Consider the following 26,307-nt stretch of genomic DNA (forward strand, 5'->3'; position numbering starts at 1 on the left):
GGAAGAAGGAGGAGTGGTACTACCATAAATGTGCTCTGTAGAGTTGTCAAGGTTCCCTACACTGCTGAGGTTAGATCAGCAAAAGAGGTGGCTCTGGTGTGTTAGAAAGCTCAGGTGGATTGCATACCCTTAAACCAGCGCTTCCCAACTGGTGTGTCCCACAGCTGCTACAAAATGGGTTATAGGGTGGGAAGAAATGGCCCTGGAGTTGACAGGTAGAACACAAATGTCAGGAGAGAGTACCTCCTAGGGAGGTAGTATCATTAGTTCACCCAGGTTTGCCATGCAAATGTTTTCTGTGCGCTATGACCTGTAAAGATTGGGAGCATTTCCTTGAAGAAGTTGCTCGTTATAGCCAAATTATCTTTCCTACCTTGGAAAATAGAGCTGGTAGGTCCTTTCTATAGGGTGCTATGAAGAGGTAAGGATAACAGATTGAGGCCATCCATTCTGTGTGTTGGAAAATACCTCCAAAGTTTTCAGGAACTACTTTTACTTCCAGGCAGTTCAATTAGGGCTGATTCCATCTCCTGGCTTCAGGGGCCATGGGTATAGGGTTTCCAGGTTTACCAGTGAAGAGTCAATCCCTTAATTTTTGTTGAAACTATTGGGAAGGAGCCATTTCAAATAAACCTGCTAAGTGTCCCAGCTCTTCGTATGCAGCTCACTGTGTAGTTTTTGTTTGCCATCTTCCTCTTTCTGGATCAGTATCCCTATCAGTAAAATGGGTTGGTCAGACCAACAAGTGATCTATGGTTTCCTTGTGGCTCTGCCATTTGTCTGAAGGATCAGATACAATTCAGTTTCCTGTCTAACAAAGGACTACAAATGCTGCAGTTTGTTCTTTATTTTCAGACTGAAGTCAGCTAGAGGCACACAGCAAAGCGAGGACAGGAGGAGGTTTAGTCCCATATGAAGTACAGATGGGGTGGGGCTTTGAGGCAGCTGGCTTCTCAGGCATAGGTGGTGACATACTGGGGCCCCATATTCCCAAAGTAGGAACGTTCCCACTCACTCATGAGCTCAAAGTGCACAGGCCGATGACAGAAATTGCAGGCAGCCATAGACACATCCTGGAGGGGCAGCCCCACCTCAGTCCAGGCTACCAGCAGCTTCTCTAAAAGGTGGTCAGGGGTGGGGAAGGAAAGAATTGGTTAGACAAGGTCTTATTAACCTCTGTGTCATGATACAGATATGCCAAGATAATGATCCCCTCAAACCTCTATGATACCTTGTAACCAGAAGTAACTCCTGTCTGCTCCATTGTGTGCTATAAATAATGTATAGACGATTGGGAAGCACTCATTTGACATAATTTAAAGCTGTACTATCCTGGCTTGGACCACTAAGTATAGGACATGCTGCGACCCAAGAAGTGAATCCATCATCAGGAAACAGCCTAATGAAGATGACAGTGACAGTAACCATACAGTGTCATCATTTGTGACCTTTGAGTCGGGTGGGCAGTGTTCCGGTACTGGAGGCTGGGGGAACCTAGAGAAGAGAACCTGACCCCATTGTTGGAAAAGTCTCAAGTGTGTGCGGGGCTCTGTCCTTGACTTTGTTTTTATGCTTACTCCCTGGGAGATCTTGTTTAGTCTCATGGCTTTAAACACCATTTATATGCTGATGATTCTGAGCTTTCCATCTTAGCCCAGACCCGTATTCTGAATTCTATACTTGTATATTCAGCTGCCTTTCTGTATCTCCACCTGAGTATCTAATCACCATCTCTAATTTCACATGAGCAGAGCTGAGCTATTGATCTCTTTACCTTCCACCAAGTCTACTCTAGTTTTATCCTTATCCATCTCTAAGTTGATGGCAAATCTAGTTGTTTAGTCCAAAAATTTTAGAGCCATCTTCTATTTTTCTTTTTCTCTCTAACCACACATCTCATCTATCAGCAAGTAACCATTGACTTTATCTTCATAATTTAGATCACTTCTCATCACCTCTAATAACATCATCAGGTCTGAGTCATTATCCTCTCTTACTTGTAGTATTACAAGTAATTACTTGTTGTAATTACTTGTAATACTACAAGTAAGAGAGGATAATGACTTGTTGTAATTACTTGTAGCCCCCAAATGGATCCCTACTTTCACTCATTCTCCCTTTATCTGTTCTCAACATAGAAGTCAGACCAATTCTGTTAAAACCTGAGTCAACTCTGTCACTCCTCTGCTCAAATCCCTCAAAAGACCATCTATTTCAGAGTTAAAGCCAAATTCCTTCACAATCTGGACTCACATTTCCCCTCACTATTCAGTTTTTGCCTTTTGCTTATACCACTGCATTCACACTCCTCTCTACTTTGTTTCTCAAGTGTAGAAGAATACTCCTGTAATAGGATCTTCCCTGCCTTAGTCTATTCCCTCTGCCTAGGATGACCTTCCCCTTGATATCTGCCCAGCAAACTTTCACCTCCTTCATAGCTTGGCTCAAGTGTCATTGCAGTGATCTCAACCCTTAACACTCAATGCTACAACCTTCCTCCAAACCAGCCCCTCCACACCTACATTTCCTATTCCCTTACCCTGCTTTATTTTTTTCCATAACACTTAAAACTACCATGCTATATGCATTGCTTATTTTTTAAAAGTTTTTTGACTTTCTCCTTCCACTAGAATGTAAGCTTCAGAAGGACAGTGATTTTTGTGTCTGCTTTGTTTACTACTGGATCCCCAGCACCTAGAACAGTGTCTAGCAAACAGTATGTACTCAATAAATACTTGTTGAAAGAATGAATGAAAGGATGACTAAGTCTAGAAGATAAAGGAAGTAAGCCAGAGGAAGGAGTGAGGGAGGGCTTTCCAATAAAAAGGGAGCATTATTAGCAAAACACGTAAGAAAGTAGAGCAAAACAAGGGAATTTTAAGTTACTCAGTGTAGCTGGAAAAAATAAAATGAATGTGGGAAAGAAGTGAGAGCATAGAACTCACCATGTTTGAGGCACTGAATGCCATGCCAGGGGGCTTCAGCTGTTCTACAGGCCAGTGATCTCCAAATTTTGGACTGTACATTCTATCAGTATGAACATTTTAACATATGTTTCCAATCTATATGTTTTTTTATATATGGACACGTGTATCATTGTCAGTCTAGATTTTAAAGATCAGTATCAGTAATGCCTAATTTCCCATTTTTAAGATAAAAAAGAAACATAAAATTCTTATGAGCCCCCTCACCTAATGGGTCATCTTGCATACCTCACATTGGAAACCACTGCTCTAGTCCAGACAAATAGGAAACATGAAAGGTTTAAGCAAGGGAAGTATATAGTCATATGTTTAGAAAAATCCCTCTGATAGTCACTGTGGACAAGATTAGAAGGGATCAAGAAAGAAGCAGGAAAATTAGAAGAAATTACATTGACATGTTTTCTAAAATCGGCAATAGAAAAAAATTTGAGAGAGACTAGCAACCATTTGCAGGATTTCAGGATGGGTTGACTAGAGTTAAAAGGACTGATGGAGTCATGGTCAATGCCTCTCATATCTCTTTCCTGCAAAAGCTCAGCATGAACGGACACTCAAGAGAACCAAGAATACTGAGGGCTCTACAACTGAAGCCCAGAGCAATGGAGAGGACTGAGCAAAAGGTCCAGGAGTCTGGATCATTAACTCAGGCAGTAGACCTAGTGGTTATGACTGTGGTGATAGAGACAGACTCCACAGTTCAAATCCAGTAGCTTTGTGACCTTGGACCAGTTTCTATATATTTTTGTGCCTCAATTTCCACATATATAAAAAGGAATTGCTGATGATGGCATCTCAGCCGCATGTGTATTAGATGAGTTAATACATGCAAAGAGTTTAGAGCAGTGCTTTGTACGTGTTAAGTACTTAATAGATGTTGGCTAACATTATTTGATGTTTTTGAATGAATGGAACCTACCTATCTTGTCTTCATTGAACTCTTATACTACCTATGCTCCAGGCAAACAGAATGACTGTTGCCAATGCATGTCTTGTGTTTTCCTATCTCTAGGTCCTTGCTCATGGAATTTCCTTATTCTGGAATGTCTTTGCACTGTACCACATGTACTTCAAGGTGCAGCACAAGGACTTCTTCACCCACAAAGCATTCCTGACTTCACGCTTCCTAGTTTCTCTGGCCATAAATGCTCACTCTTCCTCCAGCTCCCAGAGCACTGGAGCTCATCATACTGGACCAGTATTGTCTATATCTGTCTCCTTTTTTAGACTGTCAGCTGCCTGTATGTCTTTTGTCTAAGTGACTTAGAATGAACACCTGCTCTATTCCAGACCATGTGCTAAAAACTGCATTCAATGGGAATCCGGTAAACTTGAGGTAAATTGACTAAACTGGCATCATTCAGGATAAAACCCAGGCTATTCAGTAGCCCTACAAATCTCTCAATCCAGTCTCTGTCTTATGTTGTCTTTGTAGACTCATAGACTGGCACTCCTTTCTTCCACTCCATTCCTACTACCCTACATTTCAGTAACACCTGTTTATTCTTGATATATCTCAAGCAGCTTTGCACCATTCTCTTTGCCTTTCTTTATGCTCTTCCTTCCCCAAGGAACACCACTTCCACACTCTGTTTCTTTTTTTGGTTCAATACCACTCACATGTCACCTCCACTAGGAAGCCTGTCTTGAATCCTGCATGTTGGGTTTGGCCTCTCCTCTCTGCACCCACAACTCTCTGATGTACTGCCTTTGTTGAAATTTGATAACCTCTTAAAGTCGTTGTTTGTGTCTGCTTCGGCTCACCTGAACTAGAGCCTAGGGACTGTTTCTCATCCATTTATTACCGTAGTATAGGGTCTGGCACACAATGTGTTCTAGAAATATACTTTTAAATTAAATAACATTCATTCCCTCAAATTCTTCAGATCCTGGGGCTGAAGGGAAAGAGAGTGCTCTAGACACCCATATTGAGGACTTACGCACAAAGTCTTCCATCATCTGAGGGCTGTGGTGGGGAGAGGGTGCCAGGCGTAGCAGTTCTTCACCCCGGGGGACGGTTGGGTAGTTGATGGCCTGCACATAGATACCATGCTTGGAAAGCAGGAGATCACAGATCTTGCTGTTCAGTGCTGCATCACCCACCTAGGCTCAGGAGAAAAGCCTGTCAGTATCTGCTACCCTTGCCCTACTATCACTAGTTCTATTAAGCAGGTGGAGGGAACCAGACCAATGAATATCACTGAATTTTGGGACAGAGGCTTTTTTTTTTTCCCACAAGGGGCTTAGTGGCAGCTCCAGAATTTCTATCATGGTTTCTCAGAGGCAGCAATTAAATTTGAAGGGGTTGGAATGTAGGTGTAGGTACCTTGTCTTGAAGCTGTTTGGAGAGCAAGCACACTGGTTTTACCTAGGTAGTATGTTAATTTGGGGTGGTTCTAGGTAAGAAGATGAACTCACCAAGCTATCTCTGGGATGCTGTCATTGGCTTAATTTTAAAAAAAAATTTCAAAAATAGCCTTTCCCAATTTCCCCAATATTTCCCAATATCCCCCTAAAAGAATATTGGCTTAGCCCAGGCAGTGACTATTTCTTTCTCGTCCATAAAACATCACAAAAAAGTGTCCTTACCACACCCTGACATACTGACACACACAAATAGATGTTATTTAAAAAAGAAGGAGTGAAAAAAATAAAAAGTAGCAGTTCATTTTCTAAGGCAGTAAACAAACATGGTTGGAAATCCAAAATAGCACTTTGTCCCATGGTTTTTGACTTTCTGTTTTCTGAGTTTTACTTAAAATCCTACTAAGAAATATGTTTCACATCATGTCCATATTATACATACACACATACATATATGTGTGCATATATACATATATAGAACTGAAACATTTCTCACAAAATACTACCTTCTCCATGTGTGATGTATGCCGACACTTTCAATTCTATTTTTTTTTTAAATTTTTAATACCAGTCATAACTTACTAAACTGATTTGACCCAATAATGGTCTTGATCCAGTTCCAAAAATACTGAATTATAGGTCATGGGTACCCAATATTGTGAGAGTCAGGACGGTCTAATAATCATGAGATAATAGTTAATGCAAAAAAAAAGAGATGACTAATCCAGAATAGCTGATAATTTTTCAAAAAGGGTAACATAGCTCAAAATAAGAAGGGTAGTTAACAGGAAAGTAAAAGATTGATAAGAGTAGCAGGTGTTGGTTTGCTGGGTCTGGGAAGGTTCCCAGAAGAGATAAGTGGGTAGGGCAATAGTTGCCGGGGGTGGGGGGGGGGAGCTCTCACCCGGATGGGGATGATGTGGCTGGGGCAGGGGATGACAGGAAGGCCCCTGTCCATTAGTAGTTGGCGCATGTGCTTGACATTGCGCTGGTGGGCTCGTCTCAGGGCTTGGCCCTCCTCTCCCTTGAGTAGCCTCACAGATTCCAAAGCCCCAGAGAGCACCATCGGAGGCAGTGAAGTGGTAAAGATGAAGCCGGCAGCATAGGAGCGCACCATGTCCACCAAGTCATGGGTGCTGGCGATGTAGCCACCCACACAGCCAAAGGCCTTGCCTGGAGACAATGAGGAGTAGGATATGACAGAGCCCATAATTAGTCTTTTTAGAGGAACAGGATCATGTCCAGATAACACAAGGATGGGCACAGAAGCTGGAGTTCCAGACTCTTGTCCCAGGCCTCTGCTTATCTCTCTTGTCCATGACAAGACAGACAGCTGATAACTCTGCTGCTTTGAGGTAGGACTTTCAAGGCCGCAACATGCAGTGACTAGATAGGCAGTAGCTGGGTGGGGACCTTTAGCTGCTTAGGCCCAAAAGTGGAACTAAGATGAAGCTTGGGGATGGAGTGGGGGAGGAATTTAGAACCATGGCTCTCCAGGTACTGACTTAAACTTGGCTAGTTGGCCCTGCTTAGGGTTCTTCTCAAAAAACCATCCCAGACTTTCTCAGCAACTCTGCAGTGGGGTAGGAGTGGACAGAGGGAATTCAGGAGTTCCGTAGCCTGAGGCTATGAATTTTACCCAAATAACTTCTACAGCTTTGGGGAGGGGGGAGGTAAAGGTCTTGCAGGGGCCTCCTTTCTGGTTTATATATAAGGGCATCCCAAGGCACTCACTCACCAAGAGTTCCAGAGACAATGTCAATCTTGTACATAATTCCATCACGCTCCCCAATCCCAGCACCCCGGGACCCATATAGTCCTACAGCATGAACCTCATCCACGAAGGTCAGAGCCCCATACTGGTGGGCCACATCACATAACTCCTCAAGGGGACAGATGGCACCTGAGAAAAGCCAAGAAATAGAGGTAGGAGATCACAACCTTTCCCCAGCCCCATCTCCAGTGTGGAATTTGTGACCTATAGCTACTTTGGGCTGGGAAAGGTAAAGGGTGTGCGTAATCACTTGGGGCTATTTCAAACCTCCTTATGTTTACTGCATCCACCTCATGCCCACTCAAGGCGTTTGTGTGTGTGCATTTTCCCTAGTTTGTAATTAAGCCTTGCCTTTCTGTTTTCCTATTTTTACTTTTGACAATATCTGTCCTCTTGTTCAAGCCATTTTCCAGCCTCTCTTTGCTTCCTACCCATCCCCCAAGTTTGTGTATTTCCACTTAGGATTGGCACTAGCCCATATGATGCCTTTGTTTTAATAAATTTAAAAATGCAACTTTTTGCTCCAGGTTAATGCAGTCCTGATTTCAAATTCAATTCATCCCCTCAGGCAGGTACTTTTGGAAGCCTTGTCAATATCTTTATACTGCACTGGTCCTCCCTGTTTCTATCTTCCTGGTTCTCTGTCACTATCCACCCCCCTTTTTTTTTCTGTAGCCCTTTCCATTGTTATTTCTATGTCTCCATTTTTTCTGTCTCTGCTTTTGTTTTTCTCTCTCCTTTTCCTTCCTCTCTTTTTTTTTCTCTCTTCCTTACCCCCCTTCCTCCCTTCCTTCCATCACTTCTCTTTCTCACTGTTTTTGTCCCTTTGTGTCTACATCTGTGACTGTCCCTTTGGTTCAGACTTGTTTCCCTGTACCTTGTGTCTCTTTCTGAGTTTCTTTGTGCCCCTGTCTTTTCTGTGTCTCTGTAAGAGGGCATTTCTCTCTCATCTCTGTCAATATTGTTACCTGAGGGAACCCTCCCACAGGCTCAGTCTCAATGGATTGAATGAAAGAGAATTAGAAGTATTCTGTTCACTCCTCACCATTTTTCATACAGATTTACCATTTTCCTGTGCTATTCTAGATGTCTTCTATGCTGATAGATGTTTATAAGGTCTTCAAATGGCTGTGAATCTCATATGTGGCCTTTTTGGCAACTCTGCATATACAAGAACTCATACCTACTGTCAATCCCCATCTGAAAAATGCTGAGGTGTAGGGAGTTGGAATACAGAATAAAATTCTTCAGGTGGAAATAGGGGCTCCAAACCAGGATTAAAGAATGTGAGCAACCCAAGATAACATGAGGGGCAAAAATCACTGGAGGTGGAGCTTGAGACAAAGAGAGAGATAGCTCAAGCATCATTTCAATGGAAGAAATTTCGCCCTAGAATTGATAGTTTAAGTACTGTCTACCAATAAAATAAGGAGACATTCATTTGTAAATGTAAGGAAGTAGAATGATCACAACATGGTTTTCACTATTATGATATTTACTTAGATTATAATAAATGGAATGACTTCTATTGTCTCTAATTCTTAAAACCAGATATTTTATGTTGGGGAAAACTGAAGCTCAAGGAGTTGAAGATCATAGAGTGAGTAAGTGCCAGAGGTAGGATTTGAACCCAGGTGTCTCTCACTTGAAAAGATGTTTTGATTCCAATGCTTCATACTGGATCCCGAAAAAACTCCCGGTGTTTTTAAAAATTTTTCATTGCAGGGGTGCCTCTGCCTCTGCCTTTGGCTCAGGTCATAATCCCGGGGTCCTGGAATCCAGCCCTGCATTGGGCTCTCTGCTCAGCAGGGAGCCTGCTTCCTCCTCTCTCTCTGCCTGCCTCTCTGCCTACTTGTGATCTTTGTCTGTCAAATAAATAAATAAAATCTTTTTAAAAAATTAAAAAAAATTAAAATTTTTCATTGCAGAAACCAGGCACTAGAATGATTGATTTGCACATCATTTCTTTTTTTTTTTAAGATTTTATTTATTTATTTGTCACAGAGAGAGATCACAAGTAAGCAGAGGCAGGCAGAGAGAGAAAGGGGAAGCAGGCTCCCTGCTGAGCAGAGAGCTTGATGTGGGGCTTGATCCCAGGACCCTGAGATCATGACCTGAGCCAAAGGCAGAGGCTCAACCCACAGAGCCACCCAGGCGCCCACACATCATTTCTAATGGAGGGAGTGTTGTGTGAAGGAATTGGAGTTGGAGGAATTGGAATCATATGTTCTAAGGTACAGATTGGAATGTTCTAGGGTACAAATACTTTGGCACCAATTTACTGAGTCGACCAAGACAAGTTGGGTGCTGCTTCTGAACTTCAGTTTCTTAATCTGTAAGATCAGTATAATAGCTGCCTTTGGCATTTACCAGTTGTATGACCTTGGGCAAGTTACTTGACTTGTTTGTGTCTCAGTCTCCTCACGTAAATAAATAGAAATAATAATAGCACCTGCCTTATGGAATTCTTGTGAAGATTAAGTTAAAAATACTAATATTTTGCTTGGCATATAAACAAACTCTATACATGTCAGTTATTATCATTGTTATCATGGTTTTTATGAAATACATACCATCCATGGAGTGAACAGTCTCAAAGGCCACAATTTTGGGTGTCTTAAGGTTGGACTCCTTTAGAAGTTTCTTCAGGTGGTCAGGGTCATTGTGCCTGAAGACAAACTTGGCTGCTCCACTGTTACGAATACCTTGGATCATTGAAGCGTGATTGCCTGCATCTGAGTAAATCTCACACCCTGAAGAACCAGATACATATTCCTTAAGCTTCTGTTCCAGTATTTCTGCTTGGCAGAGAGCTGGCCATCCTCCCTTTGAAGACTCTGTCTGCTTCCCTCTCCTCTGAAGCCTTTGTGACACCTCTTCCTCCCTTGAAATTCTGACCTCTACACACTTCCCTTCAGTCATTTCTAAGCCTGATCTGACACTATCTTGGGGTGGAGGAAATTTAAATTCCCAAGAAGCTCTAGAGTTTTTTTGACAGGGTTTAGGTTCCTAGTCCCAGATACATAAGATCAAGCCTTGGAAAAGAGTTTATTCAAGGGAATGGGACTAGACTTGTTGACTTGGACTGATAATAGTTTCTTCCTGATCTAGATGAAATCCCACCTCTTCTAGGAAGCATCCCTCTGCTTATAGTTACAGGATGGATACTTAAAAGATTTTCCAGAAGACACAAAAAGATGCAAGACTGTTCCATGCTCTTGGATTGGAAGAATAAATATTGTTAAAATGTCTATACTGCCTAGAGCAATCTACACTTTTAATGCCATTCTGATCAAAATTCCACCAGTATTTTTCAAAGAGCTGGAGCAAATAATCTTAAAATTTGTATGGAATCAGAAGAGACCCCGAATTGCTAAGGAAATTTTGAAAAACAAAAACAAAACTGGTGGCATCACGTTACCCAATTTCAAGCTTTACTACAAAGCTGTGATCACCAAGACAGCATGGTTCTGGCATAAAAACAGACAAATTGACCAGTGGAACAGAGTGGAGAGCTCAGATATGGACCCTCAACTCTATGGTCAAATAATCTTTGACACAACAGGAAAAAATATACAATGGAAAAAAGACAGTCTCTTCAATAAATGGTGCTGGGAAAACTGGACAGTGATATGTAGAAGAATGAAACTCGACCATTCTCTTACACCATACACAAAGATAAACTCGAAATGGATAAAAGACCTCAACATGAGACAGGAATCCATCAGAATCCTAGAGGAGAACATAGGCAGTAACCTCTTCGATATCAGCCACAGCAACTTCTTTCAAGATATGTCTCCAAAGGCCAAGGAAACAAAAGTGAAAATGAACTTTTGGTACTTCATCAAGATCAAAAGCTTCTGCACAGCAAAGGAAACAGTCAACAAAACAAAAAGGCAACCCACGGAATGGGAGAAGATATTTGCAAATGACAATACAGACAAAAGGTTGATATCCAGGATCTATAAAGAACTCCTCAAACTCAACACACACAAAACAGATAATCATATCAAAAAATGGGCAGAAGATATGAACAGACACTTCTCCAATGAAGACATACAAATGGCTATCAGACACATGAAAAAATGTTCATCATCACTACCCATCAGGGAGATTCAAATTAAAGCTACATTGAGATACCATCTGACACCAGTTAGAATGGCCAAAATTAGCAAGACAGGAAACAACGTGTGTTGGAGAGGATGTGGAGAAAGGGGAACCCTCTTCTACTGTTGGTGGGAATGCAAGTTGGTGCAGCCACTTTGGAGAACTGTGGAGATTCCTGAAGAAATTAAGAATAGAGCTTCCCTATGACCCTGCCATTGCACTGCTGGGTATTTACCCCAAAGATACAGATGTAGTGAAAAGAAGAGCCATCTGTACCCCAATGTTTATAGCAGCAATGGCCACGGTCGCCAAACTGTGGAAAGAACCAAGATGCCCTTCAACGGATGAATGGATAAGGAAGATGTGGTCCATATACACAATGGAGTATTATGCCTCCATCAGAAAGGATGAATACCCAACTTTTGTAGCAACATGGACGGGACTGGAAGAGATTATGCTGAGTGAAATAAGTCAAGCAGAGAGAGTCAAGTATCATATGGTCTCACTTATTTGTGGAGCATAACAAAGAACACGGTGGACATGGGGAGATGGAGAGGAGAGAGAGTTGAGGGAAACTGGAAGGGGAGATGAACCATGAGAGACTATGGACTCTGAAAAACAACCAGAGGGTTTTGAAGGGGCGGCGGTGGGGTGGGTGGGAGGTTGAGGAACCAGGTGGTGGGTAATAGGGAGGGCACGTACTGCATGGAGCACTGGGTGTGGTGCAAAAACAATGAACACTGTTAGGCTGAAAATAAATTTTAAAAAAGCATGTGATGTTAGGGAAAAAAAATTTCCATTTCTTCTCCCACAAACTCCCTCCCCAGTCTCAGAGTTTCTTGCCAAAGGATACTGGGAAAATATTTGACCTCAGAATAGTCTCTCTACAAAGATCATGCCTTCATCAGTGATGCAAGCATTCAAATTATTAACTAGAAGGTCTAAAATGTCAGCCTCAAGTATTTGTATTCAGATGCTGTCCCTAGGTCCTAGCCTTCCAAATCCCAAACAATGTCGAACAAGATGGCTAAGAGGTTCACCAAACCAACAACAAAAAAATCTCATCAAATATGACTTATACTGCCCCTCTTTAAAGCTATACAAAGCCAGTTTCCAGCAATGTTAGCACAGCTATTGTGTCCTGTCAGTCAGTAAAGCTTTACATATATATTGAGGTAGTCTCAGAACCCTCTAACAGGTAAACAGTAAACTATAATGTTATTCCCATAATGGGATGAAATCTAGATTCTCCAAAATCACATTCCTTTTGCTAGATAGAACTTCATATAAACTACCTTTAGAGAGCTATCTATCAAGTAGATTCAAACAAAGGCCACCTTTGTCATGGGTTTTGAAAGCCAGTGTGGGAAGTTTTTAAAGTTTCATGTAGGTCATTCCCACAACTGTTTCCCTACATCTCACCCCTGGATAGTCTCCTTTTTCCGTACTCTATTCTTGCAAATCAGTGTGCATTTAATTCCCTTTCAGGGCCTGTCGCTGGCCATTTCTGTCTTTGTCTTAGTGAAGAGTTTCTTCGTGGGCATATAGGAGCATAGGAGTCAGAGCAGCAGATTTGGTGGAGAAAGAACCTTCCCTACCACAGATCATTACTCATCTTCTGACTCATCCACAAGGCTGGAGGTTTAGAACTGTCTATTTTAATTACAATTAGTTTTTAATAGAACTAAACTGTGTTGAGAAATGTCATTGGCCCGTGACATTTCAGTTAAGTGTGTGGAAAAGGGGTGCTTAACCTTAATATGTGATGCAGACACTAAAAAAGCTCATGATCTACAGCTCCTAAAATTCATTTAAAGATACAATTAATTAATCTTTAACAAATGTTAAAGATAAGTTAATAAGCTAACAAGAATGTCTATGGAAAATTGTACAGTTAATTCAAATTAAACATTTTAGGGAGTTAAATTCTGAAAGTTATTTCCAGGCTTTCAATTTTCTTGAATGTTAGGAAAAACAAGAATTGTCCATTTTCAAAAAACAAACAAACAGTAAGAAAATTTAAATTTTATGAGACTCCTAACTTTATCTTTTTAAAAATCACAATTCTTTACCTTTAAAGTGGTTTATTAATGTTATTTGATATAGATATGATTATTTTAAGAGAGAATTTGGCAACTTTGGCTGAGCTGACACTAACCAAAAGAAAATTTAAGAACAATGAAGACACCATTCCCTGGAATTCATTTTTTCCCAGAAAGCCAATTGCCATCTTTGGTCGAGTCTCAATGTCAGAAACTGATTTAACGAGAGGATAAAGAGCATAGGATATCAATATATGTGAGATGAGAACATGAATTCAGATTTCAAAGATGGAATCAATGCAGATATTATTATTTTTGGAAAAAGCAATCTCAAAACTTTCTGCTAAATTAAAGAAACAAACCAACATCCGGGGCACCTGGGTGGCTCAGTGGGTTAAAGCCTCTGCCTTCGGCTCAGGTCATGATCCCAGGGTCCTGGGATCGAGCCCCACATCGGGCTCTCTGCTCCGCAGGGAGCCTGCTTCCTCCTCTCTCTCTGCCTGCCTCTCTGCCTAGTTGTGATTTCTCTCTGTCAAATAAATAAAATATTTTAAAAAAATAAAAAAAAATAAACCAACATCCAAGAAATCATCATACAAAGTGAAACTCACTGTGTATTTGCCTGGACAACTGAAACAGAAAACTCAACTATCTCCTTGAACATATTCCGTTGAAACACTTTAACACTTTCTGAACTAAAATAAAGGGGGGAAACGTCAAAAAAAAAAAAAGATTTTCCATTTGACTCTTACATTCATGGCATGTCAGAGCAGAATGGAACACTAGTGAACATGGAGTCCAGCTCCTTAACCGTTATAAGTAAGGAAACTAAAGCCTACAGAGGGGAAGACCTTTCTCTAGGGCCTGAGGAATGCAGGGATTTTCACTGAACAAAAGTGGTAGAGCAGGTGGAGGTGGGAAATTGGTGGAAGGAATTGATTCTTGGCTCCCCCAAAATTGCACAGACATCAAGGAACTGTGGCCTTTCATTAGAGTAAGTTGTCACTTCTAACTGAGGAAATCAGGTATGACTTCCTAGAGGACCTGCCATGAAGGAAAGTAGACTGGGAGTTTCCTGAAAGCAGGAATCATGCATTTTTATTGTTGTTAATGTAAGAAGATGTTATTTGAAGCATGCATAATACAGTGTAGTTCCAGTGAGTTAAGCACATGGCTATTTCCATATGCTTCTACAAATACCTTTACAAACACTTATATCTTAGTGAAAGAAGATGTTCCTTGAAAGATGCATTATACACAGTGTAGTTTGAGTTAAAGACACTGCTATTCCCATCCACTTCTACACATAAGTTTACAAACACACGTTCATGAAAGATGTTATTTGTAGTTTTTATTTGTATTTTCCTGATGATCTGTGATGCTGAGCGCGTTTTTATATGTCTGCTGGCCATCTGTACATCGTCTTTGGAAAAATGTCTATTCATGTCTTCTGTCCATTTTTAAATTGAATTATTAGTTTTTTGGGTGTTGAGTTTTGTAAGTTCTTTATGTATTTTTGATACTAACTCTTTATCAGATATGTCATTTGCAAATATCTTCTTCATTTCATAGATTGCCTTTTACTTTTGTTGATTATAAACTATCAACACTGAAACAGGAAGAAATAGAAAACTTGAACAAACGAATAACCAGCAATGAAATTGAATCAGTAATAAAAGAACTCCCAACAAAGAAAGGTCCGGTGCCAGATAGCTTCATAGGTAAGTTCTACCAAACATTTAAAGAAGAGTTAATTTTTACTCTTCTCAAACTATTCCAAAAAATTGAAAAGGAAGGAAAGCTTCCAAATTCATTCTATGAGACCAGCATTACTCTGATATCAAAACCAAATAAAGACTCCACTAAAAAAGAGAATTACAGGCCAATATCCCTCATGAACATAGTCGGAAAAATTCTCAATGAAATATCAGCAAACCAATTCCAACAATGTATTTTAAAAAATCATTCACTATGATCAAGTGGAATTTGTTCCTGGTTTGCGAGGGTGCTTCAGTAAGTCAATCAATGTGATACACCACATTAATAAAAGAAATGAAAAGAACCAAGTGATCATCTCAATAGATGCAGAAAAAGTATTTGACAAAGTACGACATCCATTCATGATAGGAACTATCAACAAAGTAGGTTTAGAGGGAACATCTCTCAACATAATAAAGGCCATACATGAATAACCCACAGGCAGTATCATCCTCAATGAGGAAAAACTGAGAGCTTTTCCTGTATGGTCAGGAATAAGACAGGGATGTCTACTCTCACCACTGTTATTTAACATAGTGCTGGAAGTCCTTAGCACTCAGACAACAAGATGAAATAAAAGGAATCCAAATCAGTAGGGAAGAAGTGGAATTTCCATGATTTTCACATGACATGATGTTCTATGTAGAAAACCCAAAGACTCCACCCCAAAATTGCTAGAACTGTTAACTGAATTCAGTAAAGTCACAGGACACATAAATGTACAGAAATCTGTTGCATTTCTATACACTAATAATCAAGCAGCAGAGAGAGAAATTAAGGAATCCGTCTCATTTATAATTGTACCAGAAACAATAAGAATCCCAGGAATAAACCTAACCAAAGAGGTGAAAGACCTGTACTCTGAATACTATAAAACACTGATAGAAGAAATTGAAGATGACACAAAAATATGGAAAGACATTCCATGCCCAAATATTGGAAGAAAAAATATTGTTAAGATGTCTATGCTACCCAAAGCAACCTATACATTCAATGCAATCCCTATCAAAATATCAACAGCATTTTTCACAGAGTTAGAACAAACAATCCTCAAATGTGTATGGAACCACAAAAGACCTTGAATAGCCAAAGCAACCTTGAAAAAAGAAAACCAAAGCTGAAGGCATTACAATTCTGGACTTCAAGTTAGATTACAAAGCTGTGGTGATCAAAGCAGTATGGCACAGGCAGAAAAATAGACACACAGATTGATGGAACAGAATAGAAAACCCAGAAATGATCCCACCACTGTATGGTCAATTAATCTTCAACAAAGCAGGATAGGATATCCAATGGGGGGAAAAACCAGACTTTCAACAAATGATGTTAGGAAAACTGGACGACATGCAAAAGAATGAACTGAACAATTTTCTTACACCATACACAAAAATAAATTCAAAACGGATTAAAGACCTAAATGTGAGACCTGAAGCCATAAAAATCCTAGAGGAGAACATAGGCAGTAACTTCTTTGACATAGGGTATAGCAACTTCCTACTAGATTTGTCTCCTGAAGCAAGAGAAACAAAAGCAAAAACAAACCATTGGGACTTCATCAAAATAAAAAGGCTTCTACATAGTGAAGGGAATAATCAACAAAACTAAAAGGAATCACATGTTTTATCTTTCTATCTCTGGTACCCAGTACAGGTCTAAGTACCCAGTAGATGCTAAGTAAACATTCACTGAGTGAATGGATGGATACACAAATTACTGATAAATAAGTGAGCAAATGAATATATTACTGAATGAAAGAGTGAGACAAGGGGTATCAAAGATGAGGCTAAAAGCTACATTTTTGAGGGCTTTGGAAACCATGATAAAAATTTTGGGTTTGTTCCTAAGGGCAATGGGGATATATTAAGTTTTGGGAAGGGGGTACGAAAGATAGGTTTGCATTAAAAAAAACATTATTCTGACTGCTGTGAAGAATAGAATATAGGAGGTCAAGAGTGAAATCAAGAAAATGATGTTGGGGGTGCCTGGGTGGCTCAGTTGGTTGTCTGCCTTCGGCTCAAATCATGATGTTGGAGTCTCAGGATTGAGCCCGGTATCAGGCTCTCTGATCATCAGGGAGTCTGCTTTTCCCTCTCCCTCTGCCCCTCCCCACCTGTGTTCTTTATCTCCTGCTCACTTTCTCAAATAAATAAATAAAATCTTAAAAAAAGAAAATGATATTTATCTAGGCTAGAATAATGGCAGTTGAAATGGAAAGAAGTTTAATTCTAATGGTTGAGGAGGATGTTCACTGAAAAATTCCCAAAGAGGTTGGATTTAATTGGGGTTATGTGTGCTCTCAGCAAAAGTTTCTGGAGGTAGTGGGAATGTTTACAGTGTGCTGAAGAATCAATAGGAAGTAAGGAAGTAAATAGCAAGTGTGGAGACTTCTCTCAAACAGTTTTTTGTTATAGGAAGGAGAGAGATAGGGCAGTAGTTAGAGAGTGATGAGAGGACCTTTTTTTTTTTAAGATAAAAGAGACTTTAACCCTTTAACCTGTCTAAAGAGGAGAGGCTGAAGACACAAGGAAAGAAGGAAGTGATAGATCAAGGTTCCTGAGGAGGCAGAGGGGACTGCGACACAGAGCACCAGCAAAGGGATTAGTTAACAAAAAGAAGGGCACCTCTTTCATTGTGACAGGAGAGAAAAGGTGAAGAGAGGATGTGTGGGGATGTTTGTGAATTTGTAGGTAGTTTGCATCAAGGATCTGAGGACATTGCTACTTGAGGACTTCTATTTTCAGTGAGGAAGGAAGTGGAGTTATCTGCTATGGTTGAGGGTAAGGTGGAAGGGTGAGAAGGCTGGGAAGAATGGGGGTTTGCAAAACTGCCCTGGAGATTTGGAAGGCTGACTTTGGAAACAGGATTGCTAGATAGCATAGAGGACCTGGTAAAGGTTGGGGACCATGAAATTTTAGTGGCACCCACCTGAGTAATTAAATGCACTTAGGATTGACATGGAGAAGGTGGAGAGTTATATTCATCCATGGTTGGGGATGTGATGGAATGACAACAGGCATATGAATTAAGGACATTATTAGCTAGGGATTGGGAGATTGGGAAGATCAGGTCCAGATGGGATCCACTATAGAGGGAAGGGATTGACTTTAGGCAGAAGAGATGCACCTTCAAATTATAAAAGGAAAGAATGAAATAAGTATAGGTGAAAAATCAGATAAGTTTTTGTAGGTTTGATATCTTAAAGGGTTTCTGTCTGATGGCTTCTGTTTTCTTTGTGATATGAGATGTGAAGTTATTTGCTAATAGTAAAGAAGGAGATAGTCACAGGTTTTAAAAGAAAAGAATATTTGGAAAAAAGCTAATATAGGGACATAAAATAACTATTTATGGGTGTTTGGAGCCCAGGTGAGTTGTGGGGAGAGGTGATAAATTTATGGTGTTACACTTTTGTGAGTTTGGGCAATTTTCCTCAGTAGTATTCTTCAGCCTAACTGAAGAAGGAGAGAAATGAGAGAGATGTAATCATCCAGTGTTGAGGATATGTAAAGTGGGTAAGAAGGAAGAGCAATGAGATCAAGTGAACTAAGAATAGAAGGAAAAGATGATGAAGGCAGTGAGACTGCATGCTGTAGTTCAAGATACCAACCCTGAACAGAACTTACCTGGCAGGATCTTTGCTAGGGTGAAGAGAGTAGAGTCATTGGCCACAAAACAGGAAGAGAAGAGCAGGGCTGCATCTTTTTGGTGCAGTTCAGCCAGCTCCTGCTCCAGCTCCACATGAAACTTACTGGTACCTGAAATGTTGCGGGTACCACCAGCTCCAGCTCCATGACGCTGCAGGGTCTCCCTGGCCAGAAGAAAACAGAGGAAAAACATGGAGAGGGAAAAACCCTTTTCAGGCACTGAGGAACTGGGAAGGTTTCTCTTCAATGATGGAGGTCAGTGTTTACTTAGTGATCCTATATGAGTTGTGTTCTATATAATCAAGTAGGGGGCAGGATGGAGACAATGAGGATACGTGGGTCCTCCTCAGGCTGATGGCACTCAGGGATTGGGGGAGAAGCTGGGTTGAATTTGAACAGCTCTAAGACATTCTAGAGGAGGTCACACAGTATCTCTGACAATACTCATTCTGTCCCCAGAGTAAGAGCTCATGGAAATTGCTTGGTCTTCCATCTTTTCCATAGAACTGGACAATCAAGAGTTTGGAAATTACGGTTTGTTGACTGACATGGTTTATATATGAGGATTAGATATGCTGGAAGACCATGTACAAAAGGGGTGGTAGGTGGTAGGTTTCTATTGCCAGCTCTGCCTTTCCCTTCCATGTGTGGCTTTTATTCTTCTCTGTTTGTGTCCCCACAACTCATGCCCCAGATCTTACTACTCACTGTGTAGCTTGCAAAACCTGAGGGTGCCGGCTCATGCCTAGGTAGTCATTACTACACCAGACAGACACATCCTTTGAGGCCATAGATGCCTCAGAGAAGTGTTGGGCAAAGGGGTATGCATCAGCCCAGCGGTTTACGGTCTTGAACACACGGTAGGTGTGGTCCTGTTTCTTCTCCATGATCTTATGCCTGAAAAACTGGTCATAACCAAAAACATGGTTTCCTGCAGAAGTAGAGATGGAGATGAAAATAATTTATTTTTAAATCACTTCCTGAGTAGTCCGTATTTTATCTGTGCTGTTGATTTTGAGTTCTCCAGTTCTCTTTTCATTTATTCATTTATTTGATTAGTCATTAACTTACTGAGCCACAGTAACTCTCCACTACTTCATTCAATCATCCCTTTGCTTTCTCACTTGCTCATTCACTCAGTAAATTATTCATACATTCACTCTGGCTTCCCACCCCTGGTAAGGCCTCCTCTCTTTTTCTAAAGTTATTGTGGTATCATTCTTGCTGAAATCACTACTTCTAGTTTCAGTGGAAAGAGTATCAACAGATCTGGTTTCTAGGTATTGCTCTGTCACTTCCTAGTTATGTGACATTGAGCAAGTCATGAATCCTTTCACTTAGTTTTAATTTCCTCGTATGTAGAATGGGGCTAATAATACCTTCTTGGAGAATTGTGAGCATTTGATGACAAACAGAACGTCATGTAGCTGAACTAATGTTTGGTGCATAGTAGTATTACTGTAATTATAGTAGTAGTAGTAGCTAATATTTAATTCTATTATTATAACCAATATTTAATGAGCACCTATTACATGTAATGCCTTATCTTGGGAACTTTATAAATATTATTTCTTGTAGTCCTCACAATGACCCTATGTGGAAAGTATTATTAGTATCTCCATTTTACAGATGAGGAAATGGAGGCGTAGATAGGTTAGGTAACTTAACCAAGGTTATACAGCAAGTAAGTGACCTACTAGCATGTGACCTAGGGTTTACTTTTAAAACCGCTGTTTACTGCAAAATGGAGCAATACTGTTTTTGGGATATGTTTTTGGGAAATAATGTATGCCAAAGGACTTGTTAAACTCTAGAACTCTATACGTGAGACAGAAATCATGATCATTACAGAAGACAAGTTATGTGGTAGGGATATAAACTGGTAATATCTTTGCTGCAGGGGTGTTTGGAAATATGTATCAAGAGTTTTTAAATGCAAATACTGGCATACCTAGAGAAATATTTGCAGCATTTTTAAAAGAAAAAATGATTGATATCCAGAACTAATTTTTTAAAAAAACCTCTGAACAATTGATGTGCCTGGTGAGTTAGTTGGTTAAGCGTCTGCCACTTTTTTTTTAAGATTTTATTTATTTATTTGAGAGAGAGAGAGATCACAAGTAGGTAGAGAGGCAGGCAGAGAGAAAGGGGGAAGCAGGCTCCCTGCTGAGCAGAGAGCCTGATGCAGGGCTCAGTCCCAGGACCCTGAGATCATGACCTGAACCAAAGGCAGAGGCTTAACACACTGAGCCACCCAGGCTCCCCAGTGTCTGACTCTTGATTTTGGCTCAGGTCATGATCTCAGGGTTGTGAGATTGAACCCCAAATCAGGCTCCTGCTTAAGATTCTCCTTCTCCTGCTGACCCCACCCCAGTTCTCTCTCTAAAAAATAAAACAAAACACAAAAAAAGCTAAGAACAACAACAAAAACCTCTGAAAACTTATGAAAACTTGTTGACCCAGTAGAAAAATGGGCAAAGAATATAAACAGAAAAGTCAATAAATGTAGAAGATGTTTAATGAAGGAAAACCAAACTGCAAAATAAAATTTTCACTGATACTGATAAAGATTTAGAAGTTTGATAATATCAAGTCCTAGAGAGGGTGTGAGAATATGGAGACTGTCTTTGATAACTGGTACATGACTTTGGAGGGCTAATTAGCAATATTTATTATATTGAAAATGTACACAACCTTACACCCTAAGAATTTTCACCTATTAATGCTTTCCTAGAGGAAAAAAAAACTGACCTGTGTGCATGAAAAGGTACATCGAATATTGTTTGTTGCACCACTGTTTGTAATAGGAAAAGTTGGAAGCAACTCAACAGGGGAGTAGCTAAATAATCTCTAATATATTCATACTGGGTCTATAATACTATATGTTATTTTTGATGTATGTAAAACCAACATACACTATAAACAAGAGTAAAGCACAAGAAAAAAATAACCCGAATTATAGATGCTTGATTAACTGAATGATGCTGCATCCATGCTACAAAACAAACTTCAACATTAATAATTACTATACATCTCTATGCTTAGGGACAGGGAAAGATGCCCATGATATATTGTTAGGTAAACAAAGGAAGGTAACAAAACCAATAGAATAAAATCACATTTCTCATAAAAACATGTGTGTGGAGGGAAGCATAGGAGGTGTGTGTATGTGTGTGTGGTTAGTTATGGAAAAATATCCAGAAGAAAATATAAATAGTTAATGGTGGATGGTGGAACTCTGTGTGATTTAAATTTCCCTCTTTATATGTTCCTATATCTGTTGAAAAATACAATGAATCATTTTCCTTTTATATTGAAAAAAAGCCAAATTCCATTATGAAAACTGAATATAAACACATACAAGAAAGGGGAAAAGGCTGTCTGTAAAGGATGAATTTTTGAGGGAAGCATGGAGAAGAAATAATAGGAATAAACTTAGTATTAAATGAAGGCTCAGAACAGCTAGAAACACTTCCATAAATCTAATTTTATTTCTTCCTCATGTTAACCTGCTGGGGCAAGCATTAAAATTTCACCAGAGGGAAGTGACTTACTTGCCAAAACACATTGATCCAGCAAGTGCCAGCATTAAAATTTAAACCCAGATTCCCTTTCATTCTAAAGCACTTCTTTGCCATTCCTCTACTGTTTCAGAAGCTCCTTGAGGACTCCTTCCACATTGCAACCCCCCTTTATTTCCACTTCAACAAACTCACCAACCATGTTGTTCTGAACCAGGTGTGTGACCTCTGAAATTAGGTCTGGCTCCTGGGGATTGGGGAATGGCTTTCTCAAGCTGGTTGAGGCCAGGGATCTGGGCAGGTCTGACAGAAAGTGAGATTCATTGGCCATGAAGAGAAGGGAGAGAAAAAAGAAAGTGTGTTCTGTCTTCTTTAAACTCAATACAACATGAAAATTTAAGCTTATGAAGTATAGAAGACTACGGAGAGCAGAAATAATCTGTCAAGTGAGCCCCTACTCATCTCCCAAAGTGGAAATGTCTGTGTCAGGACACCTTCCATAAGATGCTACATTTTCCCCGTTAGAATTTTCCCTTGGGTAAAGTAACTGGGGCAGCCATTCTGAATTTTGTACTTGGGAGATATATGCAGGGCAGTGTACCTTGTTCTTCTTTTCTGAATGTCATTAAAATTCAAATTTGAAATTTTCACCTTTAATGATATCCCAAAAGGGCCTATGAAAAATGTCAACAGTGTGGTCATATTTCAAGTGTGATAATCTTGAATAGTCTTCACCAATTGAGTTGACCTGGGGCTTCATACCCTTCTAAAAGATGTACCTGCTTTCAACACTTACTCTTTCATGCAAATCCAGATTGTTGTATAGTGGTATTGCTTAAATGTGGGAGCCCAGACTGTTGGGATCAATTTAGCCACTTGGGAGAGAGGAGGTAGAACTTTAGAGGGATCCTTTTAAACTAATGGTGTAAAGTTACAATAGCCTATACATGTATGTGTGTTGGGGAGGGTACACTTCAGTGCACTGGCTAAGCTATTACCTACCATGGTCCCCTTGGGAATGACTAGACTTCCCATCATGAGATGTATACTAGCTGATGTAGGATTAATTAGCCTAGCTCAGGACTGTAATGAAGTGAATTCAAGCATTAGGAGTAGAGCCTGGGTAAGGTGGCACTTGACTCCAACCTGTCTTGAAAATCTTCACATCCTCCTGGACTTCTGGAGCTGCCTTCTGCACAATCTTGCTCTTCCCATCTTGGAGTTCTGACAGCATAAAGGGACAGTGGCTCTTGGCCCAAGATGGAGAGTCTATGCAAAGGTAAGAGAGTAAGTGGCAGTGCATTTCTAGCCATAAGTTTAGTTTAACAATGATTACTAAGACCTACTGTAGCCCAAAGCTCTTTCTCAGACTATGATAGAGATATAGAAATGGAATGGATGAGTCTGGTCCCTGTGCTAGGGGAGCTTCTAGATGGGCAGAAATGGCATACACCGAAGATATATTATGAACAATGTTGGGATACGAGGGAGGACATGGGCTATGGAAGTCTAAAAGAGGGAGGGGACATGACCCAGAATTGGAATTGAACAGCCTAGAGGTTTAGACAAGCTTCACAGAGGAGATGATGCCCTAGTTAAGTGTTGCATGAGAAGTATGAGATACTCTGGTAAAGGGTAAATATGAGGGTCATTTGACAGGAGCAAAGACACAAAAGCTTGAGATTATAGAGTTGATCAGGCAATTTTAAGTTGTATCAGCATGACTGGAGTATAGAGAGTGTAAGGGGCATGAGAGTGAGACTCTTGAGAGATATTGGCAGAAGTTGGAACCCTGGTGTGTTTTGGGGCCATCTCATTTAGCCTTGACACTTTTCACATGAACCTTCTCATTTATTAGGCAGTGATGGCCAGTATGACTTGGAACTTTGTTTCCAGGACCCCAGACATTCTCCCCCATTTGCCAGAAACTTCTTACCTCCTCCAGCCTTGGTTGCCTTAAGGTGGATTTGAGAACAGGTTGGTCCTTGGGTGGCCAGGATAGGACAGCGTCCAATACCAAACAGGAACTGGTGACTCTTAAGCATCTTGCGCAGGGGGCCTGTGTGGCCCCGGGCAAGGACTGGACAGCACTGTAGCAACATGGCTGCTGCTACCATCTGGAGCCCGAAGTCCTGAACAAGATTTGGAAGAGATAAGAATCCATCATGAAGCCCTGGCCAAAAGCCAAGGGTCATTCCTGTGTTTGATCCTTTGCCTTTAGCTTCCCACCCAATGCACACTGCTCTCTCCAGAGATGCCCCTATTGTCCTTCCATGGTAAGAACTTTTCCCAATATCAAAATGTACTGGTAGGACATCAGGGAGGAAGAAATGAGACAATGACCATTAGACAATGGGGTAAAGGAAAGAGTTCCAACTGAAGGTCAGAAAGCCTAAATTCTCATTCAGACTCTGCTGCTGACCCCTTCTGTGATGATGAAGATTACTGAAGTGTGATTGTATGCAGCAGGATGAGAGCTGATAGCCCACTAACTCTTAAGTTAATACTTAAGGCTAAAAAGTCTTTCTAAGAATGTTAGCCTCAGTCAAGTTAATATTCAGCCTGCAAATGCAGATGGATGCCATTGGCCAGGGCTCCTGAGACTTAAAGTGTTTACTGAGCAGGCCCAACCACAGAGGGAAAAGGAGCTTGAGGCCACAGGTACTAGCTTAAGTAGATTCAGGACAAAATCCAGGACAAAAAATTCAGGACAAAAATTCAGGACAAAATAGGACAAAAGGGCAGGCCCTAAGCCATACAGGCCATATGCCACCCGACTGGTATTTTGTTGCTTTTGAACTTGCTCCTGGATTTTTGAAAAGGACAGTTAGAGGGGATGAAAACAAGACCCAAAGGGTCTAGAAAACAAATCTAGGCACTAATGAAAGAGGCATAGGATAAGACTGAGAGGAGAACGGACAGAGAGGATATCAGAAAAAAAGATAACAAATACCCATATTAGGCATTCAATAAATATGTGTTGAATTTGGGAGTAAGTTAATGAATGAATAGGGACTGAAGTAAAGGAAAGAAAGGAAAGGTAGGGAAAAAGTCAGGAGAAAAGAGAAATTGTGAAAGATAAAAGGAGGAAATTGAGAGAGAACAAAGGCATAGTGGTAGTGGTGAAGTTAGAAGAACAGAAATTGTGGGAAAGTAACAGATCAATAACATAGGGAAAGGGGATAGGTTCGTGATATAAATAGGGAGAGGAAGACTGATACAGAAAACCAGAGGAAAAAAGGATGATGGGAAATACAAAAGGATAAGGAAAGAGACTTAGATGAGAGAGAGAGAGAGTGACTGACAGACTAGAGGTAGAGGTAGAGACAGGCAGAGGGACAAAAAACAGACATGTGGTGAAATCAAGGAACATACAGGAATATGCAAAGACTCAGAAAACTGAACAACAGAGAGGAGCAAATCCAGCAGGAGCAGAAAGTCAGTCAAGCACAAAGATAAAGGATAAATGCCACCAGAAATGGTGGGGGTGGGGGTGAGCAATACCGAAGAGCTAGGGTAAGAGAAGATCGACCCTACTGAGAGAGATGAGAGAGAGAGACTGAGCAACAGAGAGAAGGGAATGGAGACAAGATCAAAGTATAGGAATGGAGAGGTGGTTAAGGTGTGTTAAGGGTTGGAATGAGGGAGGGCTACGAGATACAAAGAGAAAGACAAAGAACAAGAAGGAGAAATAAATAAAAAGGAAAAGGGAAAACTAGAGATCCAACATCAGAGGGTGAGACAAAATATAGAACAGGACAATAGGAGATATATGGGAGAATATGGGAAGACTAAGGCCCTGGCCCCATCAGGAGAGATACTGAGTAGAATCTAGCAGCACTTCTAGTATACAAGACATTATATTGTAAGGGAAAAGTAAACAGGAGGAGCTCCTGGCACTGTCCTCATATGGCAACCTCCTTCATTTCTTATAGAGCAACACCCCTCCCCCCAATTCACAAAGCAATCCTTTCCCGTTGTTCATCCAAGAAGATTCTCCCTTCAACATTAACAGGCTGTCAGAGGAGCATAGGTCAGTATGTGGCGCAGGGTGTGTGGGCCCTGAATTTAGGAAAGGCCAGGGGGTATTGAAAAAACTAAATGAAACTCATATTAAGC

At 40.5% G+C, this 26,307-nt stretch overlaps 1 protein-coding gene across 2 annotated transcripts; it reads right to left on the reverse strand.

Annotated features, from left to right (window-relative positions):
* Nucleotides 1-27: 27 nt before the first annotated feature.
* ALAS2 (5'-aminolevulinate synthase 2) lies at nt 28-24,314 on the reverse strand. Of its 2 annotated transcripts, XM_045995678.1 has the most exons (10): nt 24,125-24,314; nt 23,335-23,457; nt 22,384-22,491; nt 19,376-19,598; nt 18,647-18,831; nt 9,693-9,872; nt 7,084-7,248; nt 6,250-6,518; nt 4,922-5,084; nt 28-1,117 (listed from the first exon to the last, which is right to left on the reverse strand). In XM_045995678.1, the coding sequence occupies exons 1-10, from the start codon at nt 24,303-24,305 to the stop codon at nt 954-956; spliced, it is 1,761 nt and encodes a 586-aa protein (XP_045851634.1). In that variant the 5' UTR covers nt 24,306-24,314; the 3' UTR covers nt 28-953. The 2 variants fall into 2 exon arrangements, with proteins under 2 accessions (XP_045851634.1, XP_045851632.1); XM_045995676.1 differs by lacking the exon at nt 22,384-22,491 and having other exon boundaries at nt 24,125-24,305.
* Between the last annotated feature and the right edge of the window lie 1,993 nt (nt 24,315-26,307).

The sequence above is a fragment of the Meles meles genome, chromosome X (genome assembly GCF_922984935.1).
Source record: "Meles meles chromosome X, mMelMel3.1 paternal haplotype, whole genome shotgun sequence".
Lineage (NCBI taxonomy): Eukaryota > Metazoa > Chordata > Mammalia > Carnivora > Mustelidae > Meles > Meles meles.

Excerpts from the sequence above, each read along its gene's own strand:
- ALAS2 (XM_045995678.1), bottom strand. The coding sequence starts at position 24,305 with ATGGTAGCAGCAGCCATGTTGCTACAGTGCTGTCCAGTCCTTGCCCGG. Across the intron at positions 22,492-23,334 it reads TGTGAAGATTTTCAAGACAG|ACCTGCCCAGATCCCTGGCC; the intron begins GTTGGAGTCAAG and ends ACTTTCTGTCAG. Across the intron at positions 18,832-19,375 it reads CAGGTTTTGCAAGCTACACA|GGAGACCCTGCAGCGTCATG; the intron begins GTGAGTAGTAAG and ends TCTTCTGGCCAG.